Source organism: Triticum urartu, chromosome 7, assembly GCF_003073215.2.
Source record: "Triticum urartu cultivar G1812 chromosome 7, Tu2.1, whole genome shotgun sequence".
Taxonomy (NCBI): domain Eukaryota; kingdom Viridiplantae; phylum Streptophyta; class Magnoliopsida; order Poales; family Poaceae; genus Triticum; species Triticum urartu.
Window position 1 is genome coordinate 270,107,313 of NC_053028.1, and position 27,816 is coordinate 270,135,128.

The 27,816-nt window shown below is 43.2% G+C and overlaps 1 protein-coding gene and 1 long non-coding RNA gene across 7 annotated transcripts; one reads left to right on the forward strand and one right to left on the reverse strand.

The window, feature by feature from the left end:
• Positions 1–604: 604 nt before the first annotated feature.
• Positions 605–11,449, forward strand: LOC125522531 (ABC transporter G family member 45). The gene is made up of 22 exons (XM_048687582.1): positions 605–939; positions 1,179–1,299; positions 4,566–4,654; positions 4,819–4,903; positions 5,003–5,162; positions 5,336–5,412; positions 5,491–5,541; positions 5,611–5,701; positions 6,467–6,768; positions 6,981–7,576; positions 7,663–7,823; positions 7,908–8,011; positions 8,102–8,261; positions 8,347–8,510; positions 8,603–8,935; positions 9,027–9,317; positions 9,604–9,687; positions 9,758–9,891; positions 9,994–10,221; positions 10,314–10,485; positions 10,589–10,843; positions 11,083–11,449. The coding sequence occupies exons 1-22, from the start codon at positions 815–817 to the stop codon at positions 11,350–11,352; spliced, it is 4,053 nt and encodes a 1,350-aa protein (XP_048543539.1). The 5' UTR covers positions 605–814; the 3' UTR covers positions 11,353–11,449.
• LOC125522532 lies at positions 2,970–12,250 on the reverse strand. Of its 6 annotated transcripts, none has more exons than XR_007289808.1 (9): positions 12,053–12,249; positions 11,047–11,983; positions 10,766–10,902; positions 9,981–10,102; positions 9,765–9,883; positions 7,649–9,210; positions 7,041–7,108; positions 4,078–4,183; positions 2,970–3,556 (listed from the first exon to the last, which is right to left on the reverse strand). It is a non-coding gene; the product is annotated as an uncharacterized LOC125522532 (long non-coding RNA). The 6 variants fall into 6 exon arrangements; XR_007289807.1 differs by having other exon boundaries at positions 10,766–10,940; XR_007289809.1 differs by having other exon boundaries at positions 7,649–7,791; positions 9,051–9,210; positions 10,766–11,983.
• Positions 12,251–27,816: the final 15,566 nt, after the last annotated feature.

Below are 27,816 nucleotides of genomic sequence, written 5' to 3' on the forward strand. Positions count from 1 at the left end.
TTTATTTATAAAGCGGGACGAAAGTCTTTTTCGGTACACCTCACTATGACTAGACTTAAAACAGTGCTGCGAGGAGGAGCTTGTCCTTGGGGACGTGAAAGAAGTGGTGATGCATTGAAGATTCTAGATTCAGACCAGACACCAGTGACATGCATGCTACTGTACAGCGCAACCTTGGCTAGGAATAGCATTCATGGACCGGCGCCGGCATGGTCGTGATCACCAACATCATTGCCACATGCGCGCAGTTATCGCTTAACCGTCAAAACATAAGGTTAAAATAGCCGTCTTTGTTTTGCATACTTAATCCGTAATTACCTTTTGAATGTGCCTGCATGCATAACTGCACAGTACTACGTGCGTTTATCTCTTGCACCATATATAGATTATTTGAAATGACTTGCTGCCCAATACTAATACCGTCATACGTGTACAATTAAGGATATAACCGAATCGACCAGAGCGTGTCCAAGAAAAGGAAAAAAAAGGGGGAAGAAGGTGTCCTTGAAATTAAATGGGATGTGCATGGAGTAATGGCTGGAGTGGCGTTGGGCCGTAGAACTCCGCTATATATACGACTGTGGGATTGGGTAGCACCAACACCTTTAAACGCAACGCCAAATATATCTTCCTTTGCTTCTTATACTTCTACTACTACCATCTCTTAGCATCTCGTTTCCTTCTGGTAGAGCGAAGCTACATGTCCATGTATGTGCGCGCCCATTCACCCGCCGTCTAGGACAAGATAGCTAGCAGGCACCGCCGGCGTTGCTCGCGAAGCCAGCCGAGGTAGAACGAGAGGAGGAGGAGGAGGATGGAGCAGAGCTGGGAGGCCGAGCAGGCGCCGCCGGCGTCGGGGGTGAGCGCCAGGCCGCCGCCGCCGCTCACCCATGAGGACAACCGCGGCTTCCTCCAGATGCTCCGCGAGAAGAAGGAAAGGTGCGTATGCATATGATGCAGCGATCTGTACGTAGTACGTGTGTGCCTGGCTTCTCGATCATGCGGGCCGCATGCAGGATCGGCCGGTTTTGTCGGGCGATCAGTTCGAGCTGAGAGTTTCCCAGACGAAACCACAAATAAATGCAAGAGGAGATGCAATACGTAGGAGATTCTTCCGGCCGGCAGCATAATAAACTGACTGATTAATTAATGAGTGTAAGCTGCATGCTGCCCCGCAGGCTGGGGGTCGACGCCGCCAAGGTGGAGGTGCGCTTCGAGGAGCTCACCGTGGAGGCCGACGTGCGCGTGGGCCGCCGCGCGCTGCCCACGCTGCTCAACTGCGCCGTCAACGCCGCCCAGGTATATACGTATGTTGCATATAAATATCCTCATCCTCGTGCTGTTATTATTTGCAAAAGAAAAAAAGCGCTTGGATATACGTATAGTGGATGCATGCATGGGATATGCATTGCAGCCAAGGGAGATCTGGTGAGACACGTACAGGGGGTTGTGAGATCGTCAAGCGGTGCTTTTTTTTAGCCAACCAAGTGAGATCAAGCAGTGCTTGGATCAGCTAGCGGCACTTGTTTGTCTCTTCGCTGAGAAGAAACACCTGTTTTTTCTTTTCTTTTCTGAAAAATAAATACCAGTTTTTTAGTTAAGAAAATAGATAAGTTGCTATATACTCCCTCCGTCCGAAAATACTTGTCATCAAAATGGATCAAAGTGAATGTATCTAGATGTATTTTAGTTCTAGATACATCAATTTGTATCCATTTTGATGACAAGTATTTTCGGAGAGAGGGGAAACCCTCCATCCAGATCATCCGGTGCTATGGAAACCATATAGTACCAAACGTTCATCCGGTGTTCACTACTCCAATAACGGCTTACTACCTCCGTCCTGATTTATTAGTTTCTATTATATTTTGTGTTAAATTTTGACATTAAATTTAACTAACAAAATGTTAATGCATGTCATAAAAAATAATATAATTAAAAACTATGTTCAAATACGAATTCAATGATATAGTTTTCAGTGACATGTATTAATATTTTATTAATTAAATCTCTAGTCAAAATTTAACACAAAATATAAAGATGGCTTATAAACTAGGACGTACGAATGAACACTTGCAGGCTTGCAGCCGCAGTACCATGGTGTGGATAGCATTGGCAGCCGCAGTGCCATGGTAGATTTTTCTCTCCGATAGCCATTGGTAGCCGCTGCAGGTCTAGTACGCAGGTCTCGTACGATCAATGGTACGTGGCCGGCCAAGCCTCTTAATATGCAGGCACTTGACCGACGCGCACAAGTCAACTGGCGGTACTTAGGTCTTCAAAAAGCACATTTTGTGGAAGAAGAGGATGATGAAAAGAAAAAGAATTTTGCGGCAAATTTCTCAGATTTCTAATATTACTGTAAACTGCAAATTTGCTAGTTCTGCACCAAAAACCGATGGAATTTGCATGTTAGAATTTTTCAGTTTTTCAGCCTAATTTTGAAAAATTGTAAAAATGACTGGCAAATCTTTTCACAGCGCGCACCCACATGCCGATGTTTCATGCGTCCCAACTACCAACACCCATCTGCTTGGGCCCCACGTCTGGATGAAGTCATGAAAGTGCATCAAATGATGTTTAGCCTAGCCCTCTTCATTTCCCTGGGAAAGAACCATACCGCCTTATCATCAACAAAAAGAAAACTAGCACTAGGATCGGAATCTAACGGTGAGAGAAAAGGGACACCAAATTCTCGCTCAAAATGGAATTCATGGCTCGAGTATTTTAGCTGGCCCATCCCGCTATCCCGTTGACATCATGAGACATACTCCTGTTTCCTTCGTCGACCCGCGGCTGAATTGATGGATAGGTAAGCCCGTCTACCGAAGAAAGAAACAGCATCCAAGTATCTCTCTCTCCAATAAGGCCATCGTTTTTTTAGTACTGCTTTGGTTTAGCCAAGTCTCTTTTTTTATTTTTGAAATTGGTTTAGCCAAGTCTTATTTAATCACAAGACAGAGTGCTGGTTCAGTTTGTTGTAATACACTGATATATACACTAAACATGGCGTTATGTCCATCAAGAAAAAAAAAACATGGTCATATGTTTACACAGATACTATAGTTGCTAAAAGAAATGTTGGTACAAATAGGTTGGCCCCAACTAAGCCTACCATAAACAGAGCTACTCCCTCCGTCCCATACATACAGGGGAGCTACATGTATTACTTGGGGTGCCGCTGCCCCCCGGCCATTGCTAATTAGTGAAGGAAATTTCTCGTGAAGGCTTAAATTTAGTAGAGTGCACTCATTTGGCCCCCTCAAAGTTGCATATTTTCTATTTGCCCCCCTGAGATCCTTCGTCAGCTCCGTCATTGGTACCGTATCATAGTGTCAAAAAATATCTTACATTATGAGGGAGTAGTATATCGTTGGACTGTAGGCAGGGTCTTCTGGACAGCACAACCATCACAGCACAGATCTAGCCTGGGGAATTTTCCATTTTGGTACCTGGTCTTTACAATTTTCATGAGCGTAGCGTGGCCATTCCTGAGGTAGCATTCGGTGTAGAAGACGACAGCAGCTACGGCAACGGCTTTAATGCAGTCTTGTTCCTTTGCCATGACGAGGAAAGAAAAAAGGAAGAAGCAGATCAAACGCTGGTCCCATACGTCTCTGTGATCACATCACATCACTCAAAGAAAGAAAAGAAAAAAGATACTAACTCCTAAGTGAGGCCAAAAACGTCAAAACTAATTGCCGTGTTGCTACAGCAGTACAGCTAAATATAAAAAAGATTACTCCTAAGTGAGGCAGTTGACTGAAGAGTTAACGCTACTGCCTTCCCTAGTTAACCAACTTTCTTAAGAACAACAATACGAAAATAGAACAGCATTGATCAACTAAGCATAATTAGAGTTGCGTTATTTTTAGTGGTTGGCGGATTCAAATATATATAAACAAATAAATATGGATTGTATCCCTTGGGGCCTTGGGGGTATGAATGTTGATTATGCACTGGCAGTAATCTACACATTTTTGTGGAAACTCTGAAAAGTGTTCTGTCACTAACTACCTCGAGCAGTTTAGCCAAGATTCGTTTTGACAGCATCTGATAGCCTAAGCAGATTTTTACCTTGCTAGTTGATTTCTCATGAGATGAACAGCACGCGCCAGCATTTCCTACACAGTAGAGCGAGCCTGAGAACGCCCCTAACACAGCCAAAGTAATCCACGATTACCTGCACAGAAGGTTAGAAACTGTAACGCCAAACGACAAGCAGATAGATTTCTTTGCAAGTCACAACACCCCATAGAAAGGAAAACGACCAGGTATGCCTGACAACAGATAGAGAAAATAAAGAGTGCACCAATAGTCCTTGGGGCTAGCAAGTTGATAGTGTACATCAACCTAGTATAATTTGACCAAAACAATCTAACAACGAATGGAGATCAAAGCACATCTCCAGCCCCTGCATCCAAAGCGACAGTGCATGTTTTCATGCAGTTTAACATCTCTATAGTATCACATATGTATGTTTAAATCCAGAAGTTCCATTTAATATGGATACTGTTCGGCAAGTCACATTTGAAATCATAGTTCTAAAATTGTTTGTTGTGCAGGAATTGGCAACATCTTCACACATGTGTACCACAAGGAAAAAACCTATCAAAATTATAAATGGAGCAAGCGGGACAATTCGTCCATCACGGTAAGCAGCTCTACTTTTTACTAAATCGATAATGGTTGATACTGTTTATCTCAGAGTAAGTGTTCCACTGAAAAACATGTAACGCTCCATATCAGGAGTTCATCATTCATTAATTTATTATTCACCTAACATGCTGAATCTTTGTGATCCCGTTACATAATCAGGATGACACTTCTTCTAGGAGCACCTGGTTCTGGGAAAACTACTTTTTTAAAAGCATTGGCAGGAAAGTTGGATTCTTCTTTGAAGGTACACTGAGTTATCTACTTGCCACCGAAACCACTTACTAACAAGACAATCATTGATTAACCAGCATTGTTTTTTTCTTGATATCACATCTCTTAATAGCTCAAAGGAAAGGTCATGTACAATGGAGAAGAAGTGAATTCCTCAACACCTCAATACCTGCATGCCTACATTAGCCAGTATGATCTTCATCATGCTGAGATGACCGTCAGAGAGACGATTGATTTCTCTTCCAAGATGTTGGGAACCAATAATGAATTTGGTGAGACACCCTCTTGGGTATGGGGATATAGCTTTAGTTCCCGTGTATATGAATGAGCTAATTTATAACCAAACCCAGACACTGAAAATTAAGAAGCACTCCTTTCAAGGTTTTTTTCCCTTTGCATGACATAAATACTAATGCAAAATTCCTGTTTGAAATGGTCGCCTTAGAGATGCTGGGAGAAGCAATAAGAAGGAAAAAGGGTGTCATCAACAAAGTGGACCAAGATCTTGACTCGTTTATTAAGGTTACTAAGTTTATTTTCCGCCAATTTTGGTAAAACTGGAATCCAGTTCCCCCAATTGCTTAAATCTGTTTTCTGCAGGCTACCACCTTCGGAGAAGGAAGCAACCTTACAACAAACTATATTATCAAGGTAAATTCGTAACTTTTCAATTTATACATTTGTCTTCATAACATAATCACAAACTTTGTGCAAATGCAGATACTTGGTTTGTCCGAGTGTGCAAATACCCTAGTGGGGGATGAGATGAGAAGAGGCATATCAGGAGGACAAAAAAAGAGAGCCACGATTGGTAAGGATTCTATAGTGTTTACTATGTATCTTGTTCCTCTTATCACCCTCTGTTCCCACTTTATAGAGTGCATTTTCTAATGCGACCTTATTTCATAATAAAAAAAAGGGTTTATGTTATAGTCCTTGGCCCAATAAAAAATTTATCACCTCAACAACTTATATTTTGTACAGTATTGCTTGATGAAACAAAGATCCTAGTTAAACCCACAATGAAAAGATTGTAAAGTAACAAAATGTCAAAATGACACCATAATTTCTTGACATGTTCGATTAAATGGACTATGAAAACAGTATGCGTGTACTTTTGTAGTGAGCCGGTCACGATATTACAGAATGCTCTCTTCCTGCTGAACTCTCTATTGTTCTCCAGAAAAAATAATTTGAGGATGATATTTATTCTACTGAATAAGGGCAACTCTGAATATGTCAGATGTAACTAAAAATTACGTAGATTGCTGGAAGGTACCCACACTGCAATGTGCTGCATTTATAATATATATTTTCCATGGCCTATTCTGCTTACGAATATGTCAGATGTAACTAGAAATTAAGTAGATTGCTGGAAGGTACCCACACTGCAATGTGCTGCATTTATAATATATATTTTCCATAGCCTATTCTGCTTACGAATATGCCAGTTATACAGACGATGGTGCCAGTACCAAAGTTAACAACTATAAATATTGACGATGTAATCAACAGTGGTTTTCTTTTATCAATTTGTCATTGTTGCTATATTTTTAAGATGAATTCACTAATGCAGGAGAGATGCTAGTTGGTCTAGCAAGATGCTTCTTTATGGATGACATATCAACAGGTCTAGATAGCTCCACCACATACGAGATCGTAAAGTTTCTCCAACAAATGGCTCATCTGATGGATCTCACTGTGGTTATTTCCTTGCTTCAACCACCTCCTGAGACGTTGGAATTATTTGACGACATAATCCTTTTATGCGAGGGGCAAATTGTATATCATGGTCCTCGAGAAAATGCTACTGGTTTCTTTGAAATTATGGGATTCAAATGCCCCAGCAGGAAGAATGTAGCTGATTTCCTTCAAGAGGTATTAGATTATAAACTCTAATAAGAGGGAACTACTGAATAAATCTATATTGCTAACTTAAGGGCAAGCAGTGAATAAATATCAGAAAGTAACAATGTAGCCTGCAGTACATGAGTTGCAATTCCATCCACAAAATTCACTATTATGTTATATGTACTTGTTCGTGCATAATAATGCAAGTAACTGACAGCAACTTTTCTTCATTTGACCAGGTAACCTCGAAGATGGATCAAAAGCAATACTGGATTGGTGATGAAAATAAGTATCAATACCGGTCAATCGAAAAATTTGCAGAATCTTTTCGTTCATCCTATCTCCCACAACCTGCGAAAGACGATCTCTGCAAGACAAACAATACAGGAAAGGGAAAGGAGATTATAACAAGTGCAACTCGCAGGATCTCTAGATGGAATATTTTCAAGGCATGCTTTTCAAGGGAAGTATTGCTTCTTAAAAGAAACTCCCCACTTCATATATTTAAGACTGTACAGATAACTGTTATGGCTTTGGTGATCTCAACGGTTTTCCTTCGAACAAATATGAACCATAAAACTGTACTCGATGCCAATAAGTACATGGGATCACTCTTTATGGCTGTTGTGATAGTAAACTTCAATGGCATGACTGAAATTGGAATGACAATAAAGCGACTCCCCACTTTCTACAAGCAAAGAGAGTTACTAGCATTGCCAGGATGGGCACTTCTTTCTTCGGTATTCCTTATCAGCCTCCCAATGTCACTTCTAGAGACAGGTCTGTGGACCAGCTTAACCTACTATGTGATTGGCTACGCACCTTCCTTTCTCAGGTACCCCTCCTAGTCAATTCAATATCTAATGAGCAAAATATTTGAATAAGCTGGAATAACAGAAAGAGTTACCTTGCTTCTTGCAGATTCATCCAGCAGTTTTTGGTACTTTTTGCCATGCATCAAATGTCAATGGGCCTCTATCGTTTCTTAGCGGCAATAGGAAGGACGCAAGTAATGGCCAACATGCTAGGCACTGCAGCTCTCATAGCAATCTACATATTTGGAGGCTTTGTCATATCAAAAGGTTAGATGTTTTAGCTCAGAATAACGTAAGATGTATGAGTACTTGTGCAACGAAGATGCTTAACAGTTTTGTACATTGAAACAGATAACCTCCAACCATGGTTGCAGTGGGGATACTGGACATCCCCATTCACCTATGCACAGAATGCTGTTGCCCTAAATGAGTTCCTTGATGAAAGATGGGCTATTGTAAGCAATTGTTTCAACTAACATTCTTGATCCAATGTACATAACCCGTGCAATTAGTTATGACCTGATGATGATTTTTCATGCTGACAGGAATTTTACTATGCAAATGCTAAAACAGTTGGTGAAGCTATCCTCAAGATCAGGGGGTTGCTCACAGAGTGGCATTGGTACTGGATTTGTGTCGGCATTTTATTTGGATTCTCGCTGGTCCTCAACATCCTCACTATATTTGCACTAGAGTTCATGAACTGTATGTATACCAAAGCTATCAAAATCCTCATAAGTATTGAAACATAAATGCAAACAAAATCATCATATTTGTTCATAATTTGTAGCTCCACACAAGCATCAAGTTAATATCGATTCCACGAAGACAAAAACGGAGTGTAAGAAACAAAAAGTTGGAACTCGCAATGCATCAACTGGTCAAGTTGCCCTCCCGTTTCAGCCTCTTTCCCTTGTATTTGATCATATCAACTATTTTGTTGACATGCCTAAGGTAACATCTTGAGCACATAGTGCCTTACTGAATACTTGCATCCATTTCATTTCCAGTCACGTTTGACCAAACGTATGCATATCTTCCACCAGGAAATGATTAAGTATGGAGTAACAGAGAAAAAGCTTCAACTGCTGCAAGATGTCAGCGGTGTTTTCAGGCCAGGGGTGTTAACAGCTCTGATGGGGATCACTGGTGCTGGAAAGACAACATTGCTCGACGTTTTGGCTGGAAGAAAAACTGGAGGATATATTGAAGGTACTATTAGGATAGCAGGATACCCAAAGAAGCAGGACACATTCTCAAGGATCTCGGGCTACTGTGAACAGAGTGACATTCACTCCCCTAACCTCACTGTGCATGAGTCACTACAGTTCTCAGCATGGCTTCGACTTCCTTCGAACGTTAACTCTCGCCAAAGAGATGTATAAGCATTGACCTTTTGCAATCTTTATCATCTTTGAAGCTAATATATAACAATAGATCTAACAAGATTTCCCTACAAACATGTTTCAGATGTTTATAGATGAAGTAATGGACCTAGTTGAATTGACTGGACTGAAGAATGCCATGGTGGGAATAGCAGGAGCAACTGGCCTGTCAGCTGAGCAGCGAAAAAGGCTAACAATAGCAGTGGAGCTGGTAGCTAGTCCTTCCATTATATTCATGGACGAGCCAACCACTGGCTTGGATGCCCGTGCTGCAGCAATTGTGATGAGAACAGTAAGAAAGACAGTAGACACTGGACGAACTGTAGTCTGCACAATTCATCAACCAAGCATTGGGATATTTGAATCTTTTGATGAGGTAAGATTAAATATAAATTTTAAATATATCAAAAGAAAAGCATGGTCATGTGGTGTCAAGACCAAGAGACCGAAAAGAGTATTGAACTACTCATTACACAAAAGCAAACCAGCATAATTTTTTCATAAATAAAGCATCAAATACAAATAGCCCTTACACCCTGGGTTCCCTTCTGTTAATAGCTCACAAATAGTTACTAATGATAATCAATTAGCCTTTTATATGATTATTTATAAGTACTACAGAATTACCTTTCTAAACTTGAGTTCAATTTGACTAAATGCAGCTTTTGCTTATGAAAAGAGGTGGTCAAATCATATACAGTGGTTCATTAGGTCCGCTATCTAGCAACATGATCAAGTATTTCGAGGTAAGATTGTCTGATATTCAACATCTATACACAAGATGGAGACGAAAATACTAAAATTTCTTTGTCACAGGCTATACCTGGTGTTCCTAGAATAAAAGAGGGACAAAACCCAGCAGCATGGGTGTTGGATATAAGTTCACACATAACAGAATATGTGGTTGGAGTGGACTATGCAGAAATTTACCGGAGCTCCTCCCTGTACAGGTAAGCCAGATAATCATAAAGCTACAGAAATTGTACTGTTAAACTGGTTTGAGCAATAGGGGAAAAGATAAAACAAAATGAATATGTACCTTGTTTCTGCAGGGAGAACATGCTTCTAATTGAAGAGCTGGGGCAACCAGCGCCAAACACCGTGGATCTACATTTTCCCCCAGGATATTGGCAGAACTTTAGGGCGCAGTGCATGGCTTGCCTGTGGAAACAAAGATGTGCATACTGGAAAAACTCAGAACACAATGTTGTTCGGTTCCTAAACACGTTTGCTGTATCAATTATGTTTGGAATTGTATTCTGGAAAATTGGCTCAACCATGTAAGCAGGAATGACGACAAGCGAGATAATTTTCTTTCATGCAAGCTTATCATGCCTCAATTAGCTCATAACTTTGTATTCCTATGCAACAGAAAACGGGAGCAAGATGTATTCAACATACTAGGGGTTGTATATGGATCAGCACTGTTTCTGGGCTTCATGAATTGCAGCATCTTACAGCCAGTTGTGGCAATGGAGAGAGTTGTTCTTTACCGAGAAAAGGCAGCAGGCATGTACTGTACCTTGGCCTATGCCATAGCTCAGGTAATACTACTTTATCATTCTCTTCAAAAGTAAAACAAATAATCTGGACCTAAAATGATTGGCATATGTTTTCTAAACTCCGATGCTGGATTTCTGTTTGCAGATGGCAATTGAATTGCCTTACATGCTTGTCCAAGTGCTCATCTTCGCATCAATCGTATACCCAATGATTGGGTTCGAGATGACAGCCGTCAAGTTCTTTTGGTTTGTTCTTTACATGGTGCTAAGCTTCATGTACTACACACTCTACGGGATGATGACAGTCGCATTAACACCTAACCTTGAGATAGCTGCCGGATTGTCCTTCCTTATCTTCATCTTTTGGAACGTCTTCTCCGGCTTCATCATTGGGAGAGAGGTACTAGTCTCACTCTGTCAATTAACCCCCTAACCTTTTCACTTTAATGAGAACGCTAACTAGAGAGAACATAGTCAAATTGGGCATCATTTAATTCCTATATAAACCAACCATATGTTGCACATTTAATCCAGATTTGGACTTTTCCTGAAAGATAACAATCAATAATAATTAAAAAAAGAGGATAGGTGTGCATGCCTAACCTAATGAACAACAACAATGTGGCAATGTGGATGCAGCTGATCCCGATATGGTGGAGGTGGGTGTACTGGGCTAACCCAGCAGCATGGACAGTGTACGGGCTCATGTTCTCACAGCTGGGCGACCGGACAGAACTGATCCGTGTGCCGGGGCAACCGGACCAGACGGTGCGTGAGTTCCTCGAGGGCTACCTTGGCCTCGAGAACCGCTACTTCAACCTTGTCACATGCCTGCACCTGGCCATCATCGCCCTGTTCGCCTTCCTCTTCTTCATCTTCATCAAGCACCTAAAGTTCCAGCGGAGGTAGCATGGACAGACTGAACTACGAACTGCAAATACACTAATCGGTACATCACTTATAATTGTATAAAGGTAAGAGAAGAGAAACACCCAATCATAAATAAGCACAAGACCACAAGGACTTTGCTGCTGCAAGATGAGGTGTGTAAATAACCACATGATTTGTGTGAGAATTTGTATATGTACTACTAGTGCAGCCTTACAGGATTGTTGTTATAGCCATGTTGATGAACAGATCAAATTGCAAAATGTACATGTGAGTAGAATGTGTAAAAGCGTATCAAAAGGTTTATTCTGAGTGGCAGGCATATCATCTTGCAATGCAAATGGCAATGGTAATGCAGCATATCAAATGCTTAACGAATTGTGATATTTGGCTTCCATCATTGCCCAGTTTGGATGGAACTCAGCGATCTAATGACAGGATTGTTTTTAGGGGATTTGTGTATGTAACAAGAACAAGAACACAGACGTTCAGCAGGAACTAAGACCACGACGAAGCCCCCGTTGTAAGTCAGCAACGGCATGCCCTCCGCTTCGTGTATGACCTAGCGTCGATGTCCTGGTTGCCGCCGCCGCGCGCCGGCACGCGGCTGCTGCTGCCGCGGCTGCTCGAACTCGGTGGAGAGGAGAGGAACCTGCACTAAAGACGTGAGAAATTGAACCCTAATTTGAACAGAAATGCGAGATGCGTGGCAGATTATTACCTCCGGAAGCTTGGATTGGATGGAAGAGGGGAAACTTTTCCGTGGGATTTTCTGGGAAGAGGCGGGACTGGGAGCGGCACCGCATGGATACAGGCTCTCGATAACTCTGCAATATTCGCAAAAAAAGCTTGCAAGTGTAGGCTCTCTGCAATGTTCGCAAAAAAGCCTGGGTCTAAAAAATACACATAGGTTCAGCAGATCCTGTTGAGTATCGTTGTTATTTAAGAAACGTAGGATATCATAGGATTTGTACTTCAAGATAACATTATACTTTTATATATATATATATATAAGCAATACAAAAACAATTTCATCAATATAACTCTCTTTTCTAACATGATATCTATCGCAACTCGATTCTAGACCCTAGCCACCGCCACTTCCGCACCCATGCGTCGTCCCTGGGGCGGTCGGTCTCCATGACCGTCGCTGGGGCCGCGCCGCCCGTACCTAGAGTTCATCCACCGGTCGTATTGACCGGCTGCCTTAGAGAGTCTTTTCCCCGAACATTGCTCTAGTGTTTTCTCTCTCCCGCCGGTCATCTTGATCGCGCGGTTTCTTTTTGGTTTTCCGATCTATTCTTGATCGGTTTGCGTCGCCCACCGTCGCCGTCGACCCCGAGCGCCTCTATTCCGACCCCGGCGCGACCAGCCGGCCTTTCCTCCGACCCGGTGGCCGCGCGCGCCGAGGCGGCCCATCAGGGCCAGCCGTCGTCCGTGTGTCGGTCCGTCGTCGCCCTGCGCCGACCGTCACCGCCCTGCTCCGATCGAGACACCTGCATCGCCCCAACCCGGCGGCCTCGCACCATGCGACGGCTAATCATAACCATCGCTCGCACGCCGGCCCGCCCATCGATCCACATCACCCGCCTCCGCCGCGTCTGCACGGCGGCCCGGCGGTCTACCTCGCCGGCCTCGTCCACGGTTGCGTCGGGATGGCTGCGTCAGGCTCGTCGGCTGCCTCAACTCGGGCGCTGCTGCTCCGTTGGTCGCTCGGGTCTCGCTGCCCGGGCGCCGGCGTTGCTTTGGCAGCCCGGGTACCGGTGCTGACAAGCTCGTCCGCACGACGTCCCACGTCGTCTGTCGTCGCCGGCTTCATCTCGGACTCCACCGCCACCACGCCTCCACCAACCGGCGTCCCCGATCTCGCGCGCGATCGGCTTGATCACCTGCTCGCCGCTGCTATCCGCCTCATCTCCGTCGCGCGACCGACCTGACCCATAGGTTACGCGCGCCTCCGCAGGTCCCGTGAAGATCGTCCCCGAGTTCAGCGTGCCTCTCCACCAATCGAGCATCGGGTTGCCACTGCGTCGCCCCATCGGGCCGCAGCGCCGCTGCCTCGTGGTTCTCCTCCCGGCTGCATCGACTCGTGCGTCGCCGCTGCGTCGCCCCTTCGGGCCGTAGTGTCGAGATACGCGGTCCCTGCCGCCGCCCCGAGGCCGTCCCCACGGTTGCACCGACTTGCGAACCACCATTGTGTCGCCCCTTCGGGCCGCAGCATCGTGGCCCACGGTCCCCGCCGTCGCCCCGACCCGCCTGCCGCCGCTGCGTCGCCCCCCCGGACCGTAGCGTCGCGGTCCGCTCCGCCGTCATAGCGCGTCGACCTCCCGTGGTATGCCCCGTGCCGTCTTCCTTGGCGCGGGAACGCCATCGTCCGCGCTGGTCTTCGTCACGCTGTCAGGGTTTCTCGCGTACTTCGAGCACCGCCGCCGCACTCCTAACCTCGCCGCCGCTGCCACTCTTCTTTGGTCGCCGCTGCCGCTACCTTCGTAGCCGCCGCCGCCCGTCCACCCCCTTGGCCTTCGTCCAAGCACCAGCCCGTCGCCAGCGTCGCCGTCATCTACTCCGACCACTTCGTCTACTCCGACCACCGTTGGTGACATCGGCCCCGCTCCGATGGACGCCACAATCGTCGTCGAGTTCTTCTCTGTTGGTCCCTCCGACTTATGTTTCTTAAAGTTTGAGGTTGCAATGCTTATGTGAAAAAGTTTCAACCTGATAAGCTCAAACCCAAATCGGAGAAGTGCGTCTTCATAGGATACCCAAAAGAAAATGTTGGGTACACCTTCTATCATAGATCTGAAGGCAAGATATTCATTGCTGAGAAGGGATCCTTTCTAGAGAAGGAGTTTCTCTCGAAAGAAGTGAGTGGGAGGAAAATAGAACTTGATAAGGTAATTGTACCTTCTCCTGAATTGGAAAGTAGTGAAGGAAATATGCCCTAGAGGCAATAATAAAGTTATTATTTATTTCCTTGTATCATGGTAAATGTTTATTATTCATGCTAGAATTGTATTAACCGGAAACATAATACATGTGTGAATACATAGACAAACAGAGTGTCACTAGTATGCCTCTACTTGACTAGCTCGTTGATCAAAGATGGTTATGTTTCCTAACCATAGACATGAGTTGTTATTTGGTTAACGGGATCACGTCATTAGGAGAATGATGTGATTGACTTGACCCATTCCATTAGCTTAGCACTTGATCGTTTAGTTTGTTGCTATTGCTTTCTTCATAACTTATATATGTTCCTATGACTATGAGATTATGCAACTCCCGTTTACCGGAGGATCACTTTGTGTGCTACCAAACGTCACAACGTAACTGGGGATTATAAAGGTGCTCTACAGGTGTCTCCGAAGGTATTTGTTGGGTTGGCGTATTTCGAGATTAGGATTTGTCACTCTGATTGTCGGAGAGGTATCTCTGGGCCCTCTCGGTAATGCACATCACTCAAGCCTTGTAAGCATTGCAACTAATAAGTTAGTTGCGGGATGATGTATTACGGAACGAGTAAAGAGACTTGCCGGTAACGAGATTGAACTAGGTATTGAGATACCGACGATCGAATCTCGGGCAAGTAACATACCGATGACAAAGGGAACAACGTATATTGTTATGCGGTCTGACCGATAAAGATCTTCGTAGAATATGTAGGAGCCAATATGAGCATCCAGGTTCCGCTATTGGTTATTGACCGGAGACGTGTCTCGGTCATGTCTACATAGTTCTCGAACCCGTAGGGTCCGCACGCTTAAAGTTCGGTGACGATCGTAATTAGGATTTTTTGTGTTTTGATGTACTGAAGGTTGTTCGGTGTTCCGGATGTGATCACGGACACGACGAGGAGTCTCGAAATGGTCGAGACATGAAGATTGATATATTGAAAGCCTATATTTGGATATCGGAAACGTTCCGGGTGAAATCGGGATTTTACCGGAGTACCGGGGGGTTACCGGAACCTCCCCCCCCCGGGGGGGTTATTGGGCCTACATGGGCCCTAAGGCAGAAGAGGAGGGCCGGCCAGGGGCAGGCCATGCGCCCCCTCCCCCCCCCCCCTAGTCCGAATAGGACAAGGAAGGGGGGGGCGGCGCCCCCCTTTCCTTTTTCTCCCTTCCCCCTTCCTTTTCCAACAAGGCAAGAGGGGGGAGTCCTACTCCCGGTGGGAGTAGGACTCCTCCAGGCGCACCCCTTGGGCCAGCCACACCTCCCCCTCTCCCTACTTTATATATGGGGGCAAGGGGGCACCCCATGACACAAGTTGATCTTCGTGATCGTTCCTTAGCCATGTGCGGTGCCCCCTTCCACCATATTCCACCTCGGTCATATCGTAGCGGTGCTTAGGCAAAGCTCTGCGTCGGTAGGACATCATCACCGTCATCACTCCGTCGTGCTGACGAAACTCTCCCTCGACACTTGGCTGGATCGGAGCTCGAGGGACGTCACCGAGTTGAACGTGTGCAGAACTCGGAGGTGCCGTACGTTTGGTACTTGGATCGGTCGGATCGGGAAGACGTACGACTACTTCCTCTATGTTGTGTCAACGCTTCCGTTGTCGGTCTATGAGGGTACGTAGACAACACTCTCCTCTCTCGTTGCTATGCATCACCATGATCTTGCGTGTGTGTAGGAATTTTTTTGAAATTACTACGTTCCCCATCAGTGGCATCCGAGCCTAGGTTTTATGCGTTGATGTTGTGCACCAGTAGAACACAATGTCATACTTTGGTTCGGCGGTATTGTTGGATGAAGCGGCCCGGACCGACATTACGCGCACACTTACGTGAGACTGGTTCTACCGACGTGCTTTGCACACAGGTGGCTGGCGGGTGTCAGTTTCTCCAACTTTAGTTGAACCAAGTGTGGCTACGCCCGGTCCTTGCGAAGGTTAAAATAGCACCAACTTGACAAACTATCATTGTGGTTTTGATGCGTAGGTAAGAACGGTTCTTGCTAAGCCCGTAGCAGCCACGTAAAACTTGCAACTACAAAGTAGAGGATGTCTAACTTGTTTTTGCAGGGCATGTTGTGATGTGATATGGTCAAGACATGATGCTAAATTTTATTGTATGAGATGATCATGTTTTGTAACCGAGTTATCGGCAACTAGTACGAGCCATATGGTTGTCACTTTATTGTATGCAATACAATCGCGCTGTAATGCTTTACTTTATCACTAAGCGGTAGCGATAGTCGTGGAAGCATAAGATTGGCGACACGACAACGATGCTACGATGGAGATCAAGGTGTCGCGCCGGTGACGATGGTGATCATGACGGTACTTCGGAGATGGAGATCACAAGTACAAGATGATGATGGCCATATCATATCACTTATATTGATTGCATGTGATGTTTATCTTTTATGCATCTTATCTTGCTTTGATTGACAATAGCATTATAAGATGATCCCTCACTAAATTATCAAAGTATAAGTGTTCTCCTTGAGTATGCACCATTGCAAAAGTTCTTCGTGCTGAGACACCACGTGATGATCGGGTGTGATAGGCTCTACGTTCAAATACAACGGGTGAAAAACAGTTGCACACGCGGAATACTCAGGTTAAACTTGACGAGCCTAGCATATAACAGATATGGCCTCGGAACATGGAGACCGATAGGTCGAGCATGAATCATATAGTAGATATGATCAACATATTGATGTTCACCATTGATACTACTCCATCTCACGTGATGATCGGACATGGTTTAGTTGATTTGAATCACGTGATCACTTAGAGGATTAGAGGGATATTTTTCTAAGTGGGAGTTCTTAAGTAATATGATTAATTGAACTTAAATTTATCATGAACTTAGTACCTGATAGTATCTTGCTTGTCTATGTTTGATTGTAGATAGATGGCTCGTGTTGTTGTTCCGTTGAATTTTAATGCGTTCCTTGAGAAAGCAAAGTTGAAAGATGATGGTAGCAATTACACGGACTGGGTCCGTAACTTGAGGATTATCCTCATTACTGCACAGAAGAATTACGTCCTGGAAGCACCGCTAAGTGCCAAGCCTGCTGCAGGAGCAACACTAGATGTTATGAACGTCTAGCAGAGCAAAGCCGATGACTACTCGATAGTTCAGTGTGCCATGCTTTACGGCTTAGAACTGGGTCTTCAACGACGTTTTGAACGTCATGGAGCATATGAGATGTTCCAGGAGTTGAAGTTAATATTTTAAGCAAATACCCGAATTGAGAGATATGAAGTCTCCAATAAGTTCTATAGCTGCAAGATGGAGGAGAATAGTTCTGTCAGTGAACATATACTCAAAATGACCGGGTATCATAATCACTTGACTCAACTGGGGGTTAATCTTCCTGTTGATAGTGTCATTGAAAGAGTTCTTCAATCACTGCCACCAAGCTACAAAAGCTTTGTGATGAACTATAATATGCAAGGGATGAATAAAACTATTCCTGAGCTCTTCGCGATGCTAAAAGCCGTGGAGGTATAAATCAAGAAGGAGCATCAAGTGTTGATGGTCAATAAGACCACCAGTTTCAAGAAAAAGGGCAAAGGGAAGAAGGAAGGGAACTTCAAGAAGAATAGCAAACAAGTTGCTGCTCAGGAGAAGAAACCCAAGTCTGGACCTAAGCCTGAGACTGAGTGCTTCTACTGCAAGCAGACTGGTCACTGGAAGCGGAACTGCCCCAAGTATTTGGCGGATAAGAAGGATGGCAAAGTGAACAAAGGTATATGTGATATACATGTTATTGATGTGTACCTTACTAATGCTCGCAGTAGCACCTGGGTATTTGATACTGGTTCTGTTGCTAACATTTGCAACTCGAAATAGGGGCTACGGATTAAGCGAAGATTGGCTAAGGACGAGGTGACGATGCGCATGGGAAATGGTTCCAAAGTCGATGTGATCGCGGTCGGCACGCTACCTCTACATCTACCTTGGGATTAGTATTAGACCTAAATAATTGTTATTTGGTGCTAGCGTTGAGCATGAACATTATATCTGGATCTTGTTTGATGCGAGACGGTTATTCATTTAAATCAGAGAATAATGGTTGTTCTATTTATATGAGTAATATCTTTTATGGTCATGCACCCTTGAAGAGTGGTCTATTTTTAATGAATCTCGATAGTAGTGATACACATATTCATAATGTTGAAATCAAAAGATGCAGAGTTGATAATGATAGTGCAACTTATTTGTGGCACTGCCGTTTAGGTCATATCGGTGTAAAGCGCATGAAGAAACTCCATACTGATGGACTTTTGGAACCACTTGATTATGAATCACTTGGTACTTGCGAACCGTGCCTCATGGGTAAGATGACTAAAACGCCGTTCTCCGGTACTATGGAGAGAGCAACAGATTTATTGGAAATCATACATACAGATGTATGTGGTCCAATGAATGTTGAGGCTCGTGGCAGATATCGTTATTTTCTCACCTTCACAGATGATTTAAGCAGATATGGGTATATCTACTTAATGAAACATAAGTCTGAAACATTTGAAAAGTTCAAAGAATTTCAAAGTGAAGTTGAAAATCATCGTAACAAGAAAATAAAGTTTCTACGATCTGATCATGGAGGAGAATATTTGAGTTACGAGTTTGGTCTACATTTGAAACAATGCGGAATAGTTTCACAACTCACGCCACCCGGAACACCACAGCGTAATGATGTGTCCGAACGTCGTAATCGTACTTTATTAGATATGGTGCGATCTATGATGTCTCTTACTGATTTACCGCTATCATTTTGGGGTTATGCTTTAGAGACAGCTGCATTCACATTAAATAGGACACCATCGAAATCCGTTGAGACGACGCCTTATGAACCGTGGTTTGGCAAGAAACCAAAGTTGTCATTTCGGAAAGTTTGGGGCTGCGATGCTTATGTGAAAAAGCTTCAACCTGATAAGCTCGAACCCAAATCGGATAAATGTGTCTTCATAGGATACCCAAAGGATACTGTTGGGTACACCTTCTATCACAGATCCTAAGGCAAGACATTCATTGCTAAGAATGGATCCTTTCTAGAGAAGGAGTTTCTCTCGAAAGAAGTGAGTGGGAGGAAAGTAGAACTTGATGAGGTAACTGTACCTGCTCCCTTATTGGAAAGTAGTACATCACAAAAACTGGATTCTGTGACACCTACACCAATTAGTGAGGAAGCTAATGATAATGATCATGAAACTTCAGATCAAGTTACTACCGAACCTCGTAGATCAACCAGAGTAAGATCCGCACCAGAGTGGTACGGTAATCCTGTTCTGGAAGTCATGCTACTAGATCATGATGAACCTACGAACTATGAAGAAGCGATGGTGAGCCCAGATTCCGCAAAATGGCTAGAAGCCATGAAATCTGAGATGCGATCCATGTATGAGAACAAAGTGTGGACTTTGGTTAACTTTCCCGTTGATCGGCAAGCAATTGAGAATAAATGGATCTTCAAGAAGAAGACTGACGCTGACGGTAATGTTACTGTCTACAAAGCTCGACTTGTTGTGAAAGGTTTTCGACAAGTTCAAGGGATTGACTATGATGAGACCTTCTCACCCGTAGTGATGCTTAAGTCTGTCCGAATCATGTTAGCAATTGCCGCATTTCATGATTATGAAATTTGGCAGATGGATGTAAAAACTGCGTTCCTGAATGGATTTCTGAAAGAAGAGTTGTATATGATGCAACCAGAAGGTTTTAAAATAATTACGGTTTAGGCTTGAACAAATGCGGAATAAACCTAGCGGTTAATTTGTCAAGCACAAAACCTACAACAACTAGGCTCACCTATGTGCACCAATAACTTATGCTAAGCAAGATAAACTACTAGGTGATAGCAAGATATATGATAAGAAACAATATGGCTATCACAAAGTAAAGTGCATAAGTAAAGAGCTCGGTTAAGAGATAACCGAGGCACGCGGAGACGACGATGTATCCCGAAGTTCACACCCTTGCGGATACTAATCTCCGTTTGGAGCGGTGTGGAGGCACAATGCTCCCCAAGAAGCCACTAGGGCCACCGTAATCTCCTCACGCCCCCGCACAATGCAAGATGCCATGATTCCACTAAGGGACCCTTGAGGGCGGTCACCGAACCCGTACAAATGGCAACCCTTGGGACGGACACCGAACCCGTACACTTTGGCAACCCTTGGGGGCGGTCACCGGTACCCGTCAAATTGCTCGGGGCGATCTCCACAACCTAATTGGAGACCCCGATGCTTGCCCGGAGCTTTACACCACAATGATTGAGCTCCGAACAACACCAACCGTCTAGGGTGCCAAGGCACCCAAGAGGAACAAGCTCTAGGGTGCCCAAACACCCAAGAGTAATAAGCTTCTCAAACTCCACTTCCACATATCACCGTGGAGAACTCAAACCGATGCACAAAATGCAATGGCAAGGGCACACGGAGTGCCCAAGTCCTTCTCTCTCAAATCCCACCGAAGCAACTAATGCTAGGGAGGAAAATGAGAGGAAGAACAAGAAGGAGAACACCAAGAACTCCAAGATCTAGATCCAAGGGGTTCCCCTCACAAAGAGGAGAAGTGATTGGTGGAAACGTGGATCTAGATCTCCTCTCTCTTTTCCCTCAAGAACTAGCAAGAATCATTGGAGGGATTGAGAGTTAGAAAGCTCGAAGAAGGTCAACAATGGGGGAAGAACACGAGCTCAAAGGATAAGGTTCATTGGGGAAGAACACCCCCTTTTATAGGTGGGAAAAAACCCAACCGTTATGCTCACAGCCCACACAGAGCGGTACTACCGCTCCAAGGAGCGGTACTACCGCTAGGGCGAAAGTACCCCTTTGAAAAACAACAGCGAGGAGGCAAAAGGCCAGAAGAACCGCCGGAGCGGTACTACCGCTCATCCTCACGGTACTACCGCAAATGGTAGCGGTACTACTGCTTGCGAGCGGTACTAAAAAATACATCCGAACCTACCACCGCAAGACTTGGGACAAGTTTTTGGTCTGGAGCGGTACTACCGCTGTAGGAGCCGCGGTAGTACTGCTCTGGAGCGGTAGTAAAAAATTACATCCGCTCCAATTCGCGGTAGTACCGCTACAACCTTTTCAGAACACCAAAACTGCCACAACTTTTGCAAATGGACTCCGAATTCGATGAAACCAAGTTTGTTGGAAAGCTAGCGACAAGGGCTAACACAATCTTCAAAGAAATATCAATAAGAAGCAAATGAGAAAAGGCCCATAAGAAAATGGTGAGAACCCTTCCTCGGAAAAGACCGGTAAAATCTCCAACACCGAAAACATCATAGAAGATGCATGCGAACTCCGTTTTCGATGAACTCAAGCTTGTCATCAAGATGACCATAAGCTCTAAGACTCACAAAGAGAACCAAACAAGAACCAAGAAAGATGATGCAAGGATGCAATGGTTTGAGCTCTCTACTAACGATACGATCAAGCTACCAACTTGAGAGCCCCCCTTGATAGTACGGCAAACGATCCTATAACCCGGTCTCCAAACTACCACCATGAGACCGGTAAAATAGAAAACTTATCAAGGGCAAACCTTTGCCTTGCACATGGTCCACTTGAGCTAGATGATGACGATCTTGACTCCCTCAAGTTGGACCACCTTTCTTGATTGTGTTGGCTCGATGAAGACTAGATGATTGCTCCCCCATAGTCCACTATGGGTGAGCCACTCTTCGGCACATCTTCACAAGTCCGTTGTCACCAAATGGACGACAAGCTTCAAGCACTTGATCTCTTCGCGATGATCCACTTGAACTTGCACCCGGCAATCTTGATGACGATCACCACTTGATGTCATCCTCTCCATGGGTTGAGTGATATCTTCCTCTTGACACAAGCCCATGAACACGTACCTAACCCCACGCAGAACTCTCACATAGACCATGGGTTAGTACACAAAGCACAATGGACAATGCTTACCAAACCATGGGATCACTTGATCCCTCTCGGTACATCTTCTACGCTTTGTGAGTTGATCAACTTGATTCACTCTTGACTTAGTCTTGATCAACCTTGAATCTTTCCAACTCTCTTCATTTGAATGATGTCTTGAAGGTAAACATGAATGATCACACAATCTTCTTCTTCAAGACATGCTTGCAATAAGCTCAACTCTCACATGACCAAGCTTTGGATAATTCCTTAATAGCACCTTGGTCAACACAAACTCTCCTTGAAACCAACACATGTACTCCCAGAAAAGCCTATGGACAAAACATTCAAATATAACTCAAGGCAACCATTAGTCCATAGAGATTGTCATCAATTACCAAAACCAAACATGGGGGCACCGCATGTTCTTTCAATCTCCCCCATTTTGGTAATTGATGACAATCACTTTCAAGAGAGTTTATACAAGGAATTATGCATCACCATGCACTGCAACAACCAATAATGCATGCGAATGAGATGCAAAAGCTAAGGAAACATAAACCAAAGCTTCTCCACAAAACTCTCTGAAACTTCTCCCCCATTGGCATCGATTGCCAAAATGAGCAAAAAGCTTAGAGGGCCAATATAGATTGTGGTCCTCCATAAATTGTGTATTTCTCAACAAGAGAGTGGAATGCAAACACACATCCAACGGTAAATACTTGGAGGAAGACAAACTATATTGAGGCCCAAAGATTGCAAAAGGAAGAATGCCACAAAGACATAACAAAGAGAGAAACAAGCAATCAAGCAATCAAAAGATATCTATTGAAGCAAGCTATCAAAAGATACCAATTGAACCAACTAGGCCAATGATCCTACGAGCCACATGAATAAAAGATATTATGATATGAGCAAAGGAGTGTTCTAAAGAAACTAGAGAGGCTCCCCATGATTTGTGCACACATAAGAATATTTGAATTTGGAAACAAAGTGCACAAAATAGGATCATAGCTCCCCCAAAATCAATAGAAACTTACAACAAGTGCAAGTGAGCATATAGGAAACTAAGCCTAGTACATGTAATAAACACATGGTTGAGCAATAAGTGAAAGAGGCAACTTAAGAATGGGCTCAACCAAAATGATGTGTGTGAGTCAAGGCAATGCACTTGAGAAGACTAATGTACGATGAGCATTAAGGATCAATAAAGTCTTGAAAGATTGAGGCAACACAGTGCAAGGCCTATCATTCCCATACACAACAAGCAAATGGGTTCACAAGCTTACTAATAAGCATATAGAGAACCTATGCTTGTGACAACCCGCGGTGAAGATAGAAGATGAAAGGTGCGTCAAGACGAGGGATGCCAATTAAGATGGCAAAAACCTCGTAAAGATAAGCATGAGGAAAATAATCTTCACCACACAAGAGCGCATCAAGATGCAACAATAGAAGACACACACTCAAGGCAAAAGCTTTCACGGAGCCACCAAAGAAATAACATAAGAAAGACAAGGTGGACGTGAAAGAAAGGATATCATCTAGATATGCAACTTCTCTCAAGTGTATAAGATTCTAGGTAGATGAAATCATGATGATATATATATATATATATATCTACAAAGAAGGATGTACACCCGAAATAGTTACAACACGAAGGAACAAGATATCCAAAAGGAAGTCATACATATACCAATAAGATATTTGCTTGAGAGCATAGCACATGGCTATATATGGTCTTATTGTATATAAATGAATTCCAACCACATGAACATCAAAGACATCACAACTAGCAACAAGACATCATTGTTGGGATGCTTTGAGAAAGGAAACAAGTATCACAAGAAAGAATGGATAACATGCCATGATACAACCTACACAAGGTTGATGCAAGAAATGTGTGCATGAAGTATATGAAGATACTTGTTACCGAGATAACATTGGAAGGATGTAGTAGATACCAATTGAAGGTACAAAGTAGTTCATTGATCATCCTAGCTTGACTCCAATAAGCACATGGTGACAACACTTTCCTTGTGAGTGACCCGAGCATCCAATGCATCTCCACTTGTTCCTAGAAGAACAACACAAACAAAATGGTACCCAAACTCATTGGGAGCAAAGAGTTAGAGAACCAACAACACATAGGACAAACTCCACATAAATATGTGCATATAGATATGAAAATGAATTTCATGCACATCTCATCCAATTTGAGACTTGGTGGAGTTCCCTATATATTGGGTCAAAGAAAGAAAGCATGCCAAAGAAACTACATGAAGTTAATATGCATGCTCAAGACTTTCAAGAACCGATACCAAATGACAAAGAAAAAACAAGTGGAGAAAATATACCAAATGAATAACTCATCACTTGGAGGATATCCATAATAGATACATCGAGGAATGAGATATCCAATGATACACACTAAATAAAAGATATCAAACCCCCAAAAGAGAGGATGGTTCCAAACAAACCAAGCTCTCTACAAAGTTTCATGATAGCACAAAGTACCCAAAAGAAACGACTTGCCTTCCACCGACACACACTTGATAAGGATCACAAGATGAGTGTTTTATAGAAAATAGGATAGCTCCCCCAAGACTAGTGCATTATAGAGAAATTGCATTTGAATACAAAATGCATGAGGTGGGATCACCACTTTCACTATATCTAGAAAACACTAGACAAAATCAAGAAATAAACAAGATCCACAAGTGGTATGGAAGACCAAGGGAGTTGATACAATCCTTGGCAAGAGAAAAGGCAAATAAAAAGCAAAAGCCAATGTAAAGATGATCAATAAATTCTACCACAAAAGTGAGTACCAATTGTCAAAAGGCAAGAAGTAAATGGAAATAATTCCCGGTGGTAGATAGCAAGGATATCCGACATCATCTTCACACCAACCAAAAAGCAAATTGCAACTTGTAGAGCTAACATGCCACCTAGGAACAAGATAATTTACAATATCAACTCTAGATGACAATATCTCAAATGTACACATTTTCTAGGCTAGTAATATACACATAGCATATTACTCCCCCATAATGTGATACCAATTAAAGATAGACAAGAGGCAATTAAAGGATCCAACAAGAGATAATTAATGGACTATTTAGAATTTGAATTTCACATGAGAAGACATACCACATAGCGACTAGATAATCTTGTAATATCAATACTAGATGGTATTCCTCATGTACACACATTTATAGGATTGTGAGGTGCACAAAGCACATCACTCCCCCACAATGGGATATTCCATTAATCTCTCACAAGAGCCAACTAAGATATGACCAAGATGCACAAGGGCTCAATGAACGACACACATGTACATGATGTGCAAACCAACACACACATACTTGATTGCTCAAGATAATCAAGTTGGAAGCACAACATATACAAACACATGCAAGGAACAAAGCCAAACATGCAAAGGGGCAAGTAACTTTCAATGTAAACAATTTAAGCACGAGTTGCCGCAAGGAGGAACATTGGATATAAGATAGAAACTTGATAATCCGAATGACTTGGCTTGAGACAATGAGAATGATGAAGTCCCCTTAATTCTTCATAATGTAGCCAAGTCTCCAATGACCTCCAATATCACCTATTGATCAAGTTTGAGCTTGTTGGTCCCCAACCAAGTTGGGTCCTAAGAGGTTAGTCACAATAGGCTTGGCTACCCAAATGGTTCTTTGCTTCAAACCACTTTGAGTACCAACAAACTTGGCAACCACATTGCCAACCTTATCCTTCCCAAGAGAATAGACATCATCAATAATAATTGGGTTGGATAAGTTACCACTAGTGCATGAAGAAGCGAGGTGACCTTTCTCGCGACATAGGTAGCAACGTCTACTCTTCACTTTCTTCTCACTTGATTTCTCAACTTGAGAAGCATTAGTTTGAGTCTTCTTGGGAAGAGGCCTTTCTTCAACTTGAGGTTGAGCATGAGAATGTACTTGTAGCCGCTTCCCTTGTTGCTTGTCACTAATGGCCTTCTTCTTCAATGGGCAAGATCTAACATGATGCCCTTCAATTTTGCACTTGAAGCAAATAATCTTGGCCGAACTCTTGACTTGTTTTTGGCCCTTCTTTTTGTTCATCTTGGACTTCTTCTTCTTCTTCTTGGAGTTGAATCCAAGTCCACCTTTGTCATTGGGGGATTTTTGCACACTCAAGATATTGTTGAGTGTGAATTTCCCTTCATGACTCTTTTCCAAGTCTTTCTTCAAAGAAGTGATTTGGGCCTTGAGCTCTTTGATTTCCTCTACATGGTTAGTCTCAACACAAGTACTAGAGGAAGTATAAGCTTCATTGTTAGAGCAACAAGGCAAGGAAAGCAATTCATCACAAGATGTACCAACATTGTGAGTAGATGAATTACAAGGACTAGCACATGGCAACATAGCATTTTGACTAGAAGTAGTGCTAGTATCCACATGAGGCTCACTAGATGTTACCTTAGCAATCATAGCCTCATGAGCTATCTTTAGCACATTATGGGATACTATAAGATCATCATGAGAGCTTTTCATGACTTTCTTCAAATTTCCCATAATTGCTAGATAGAAACTCAAGTTGAGCCCGTAGCTCAACATTCTCCTTCAAAATGGATGCTTCACAAGTAATAGAGTTAGTAGCACAAGCATCATCATTAACAACAAGAGGAGAGGACAACTTGGAAAGCTCTTTTAAATAAGAAGCTTCAAGTTGAGCTGAGACTCGGTGAGTTTGATGAGCTCACCCTTAATGACACTTGAGCCATTTTCGAGGTGCTCAAAATCCTCAAGGAGTCTAGCATGAGCAACTTCAAGCTTAGCATTTTTAGTTTCAAAATCATTGGCCACCACAAGAGCTCTATCACGAGATTCCCTCACTCTAGATAATTCTAGAGCAAAAGTCTCCTCAAGAGATTCCTTGGTGGTTTGTTCAAGTTCAAGAGCTTGAGAGAGGTCCGCAATCTCATTAGAGTAATCGCGCTCATGATCTTCCATTTTATCAATGGTGACCTCATGCTCCTCAAGACGAGATTCCAACTCATCAATATATTTCTTGCCGTCAGTAGCAATAGACATGATTTCCATGAAGTTGGAACGAGCAATTTTATTCTTAAGAAGAGCTTTAAAAATCATTTCCCCCTTAATTTTTAAGGAGGAAACATCATCATTCTCTTCATCATAATCAACATCATCATCACTCTTGCCATCATCAATATCATCACAAGATATATTGGGATTCAAAGTGGGAGATACCTTTGAAGCCTTGGCCATAAGGCAAAATGCAATATATGACGATTTAGGATCCCTTGAAGCATCATCCAAGACCACATCTTGTTCCATGGAGTGTTGGGTTTCCTCTACATTGTTAGCACAACAAATCGAGGAAATACATGCATTTTCATCATGGCAACAAGATATAGCAAGCATATCATCATGAGATTTAGTCAAGCAATTTCTACATGTTATGCAAGGACTATCAACACAAGCATGTGAAACATTTGGAGTGCTCGAAGTGCTAAAGTCCAAAGATGAAGCATTGCAATAAGAAAGTGATGAAGGATTATCAACAATGAGCCCACTATCATCATTGCAATGAACACCACTACTCACCATGTC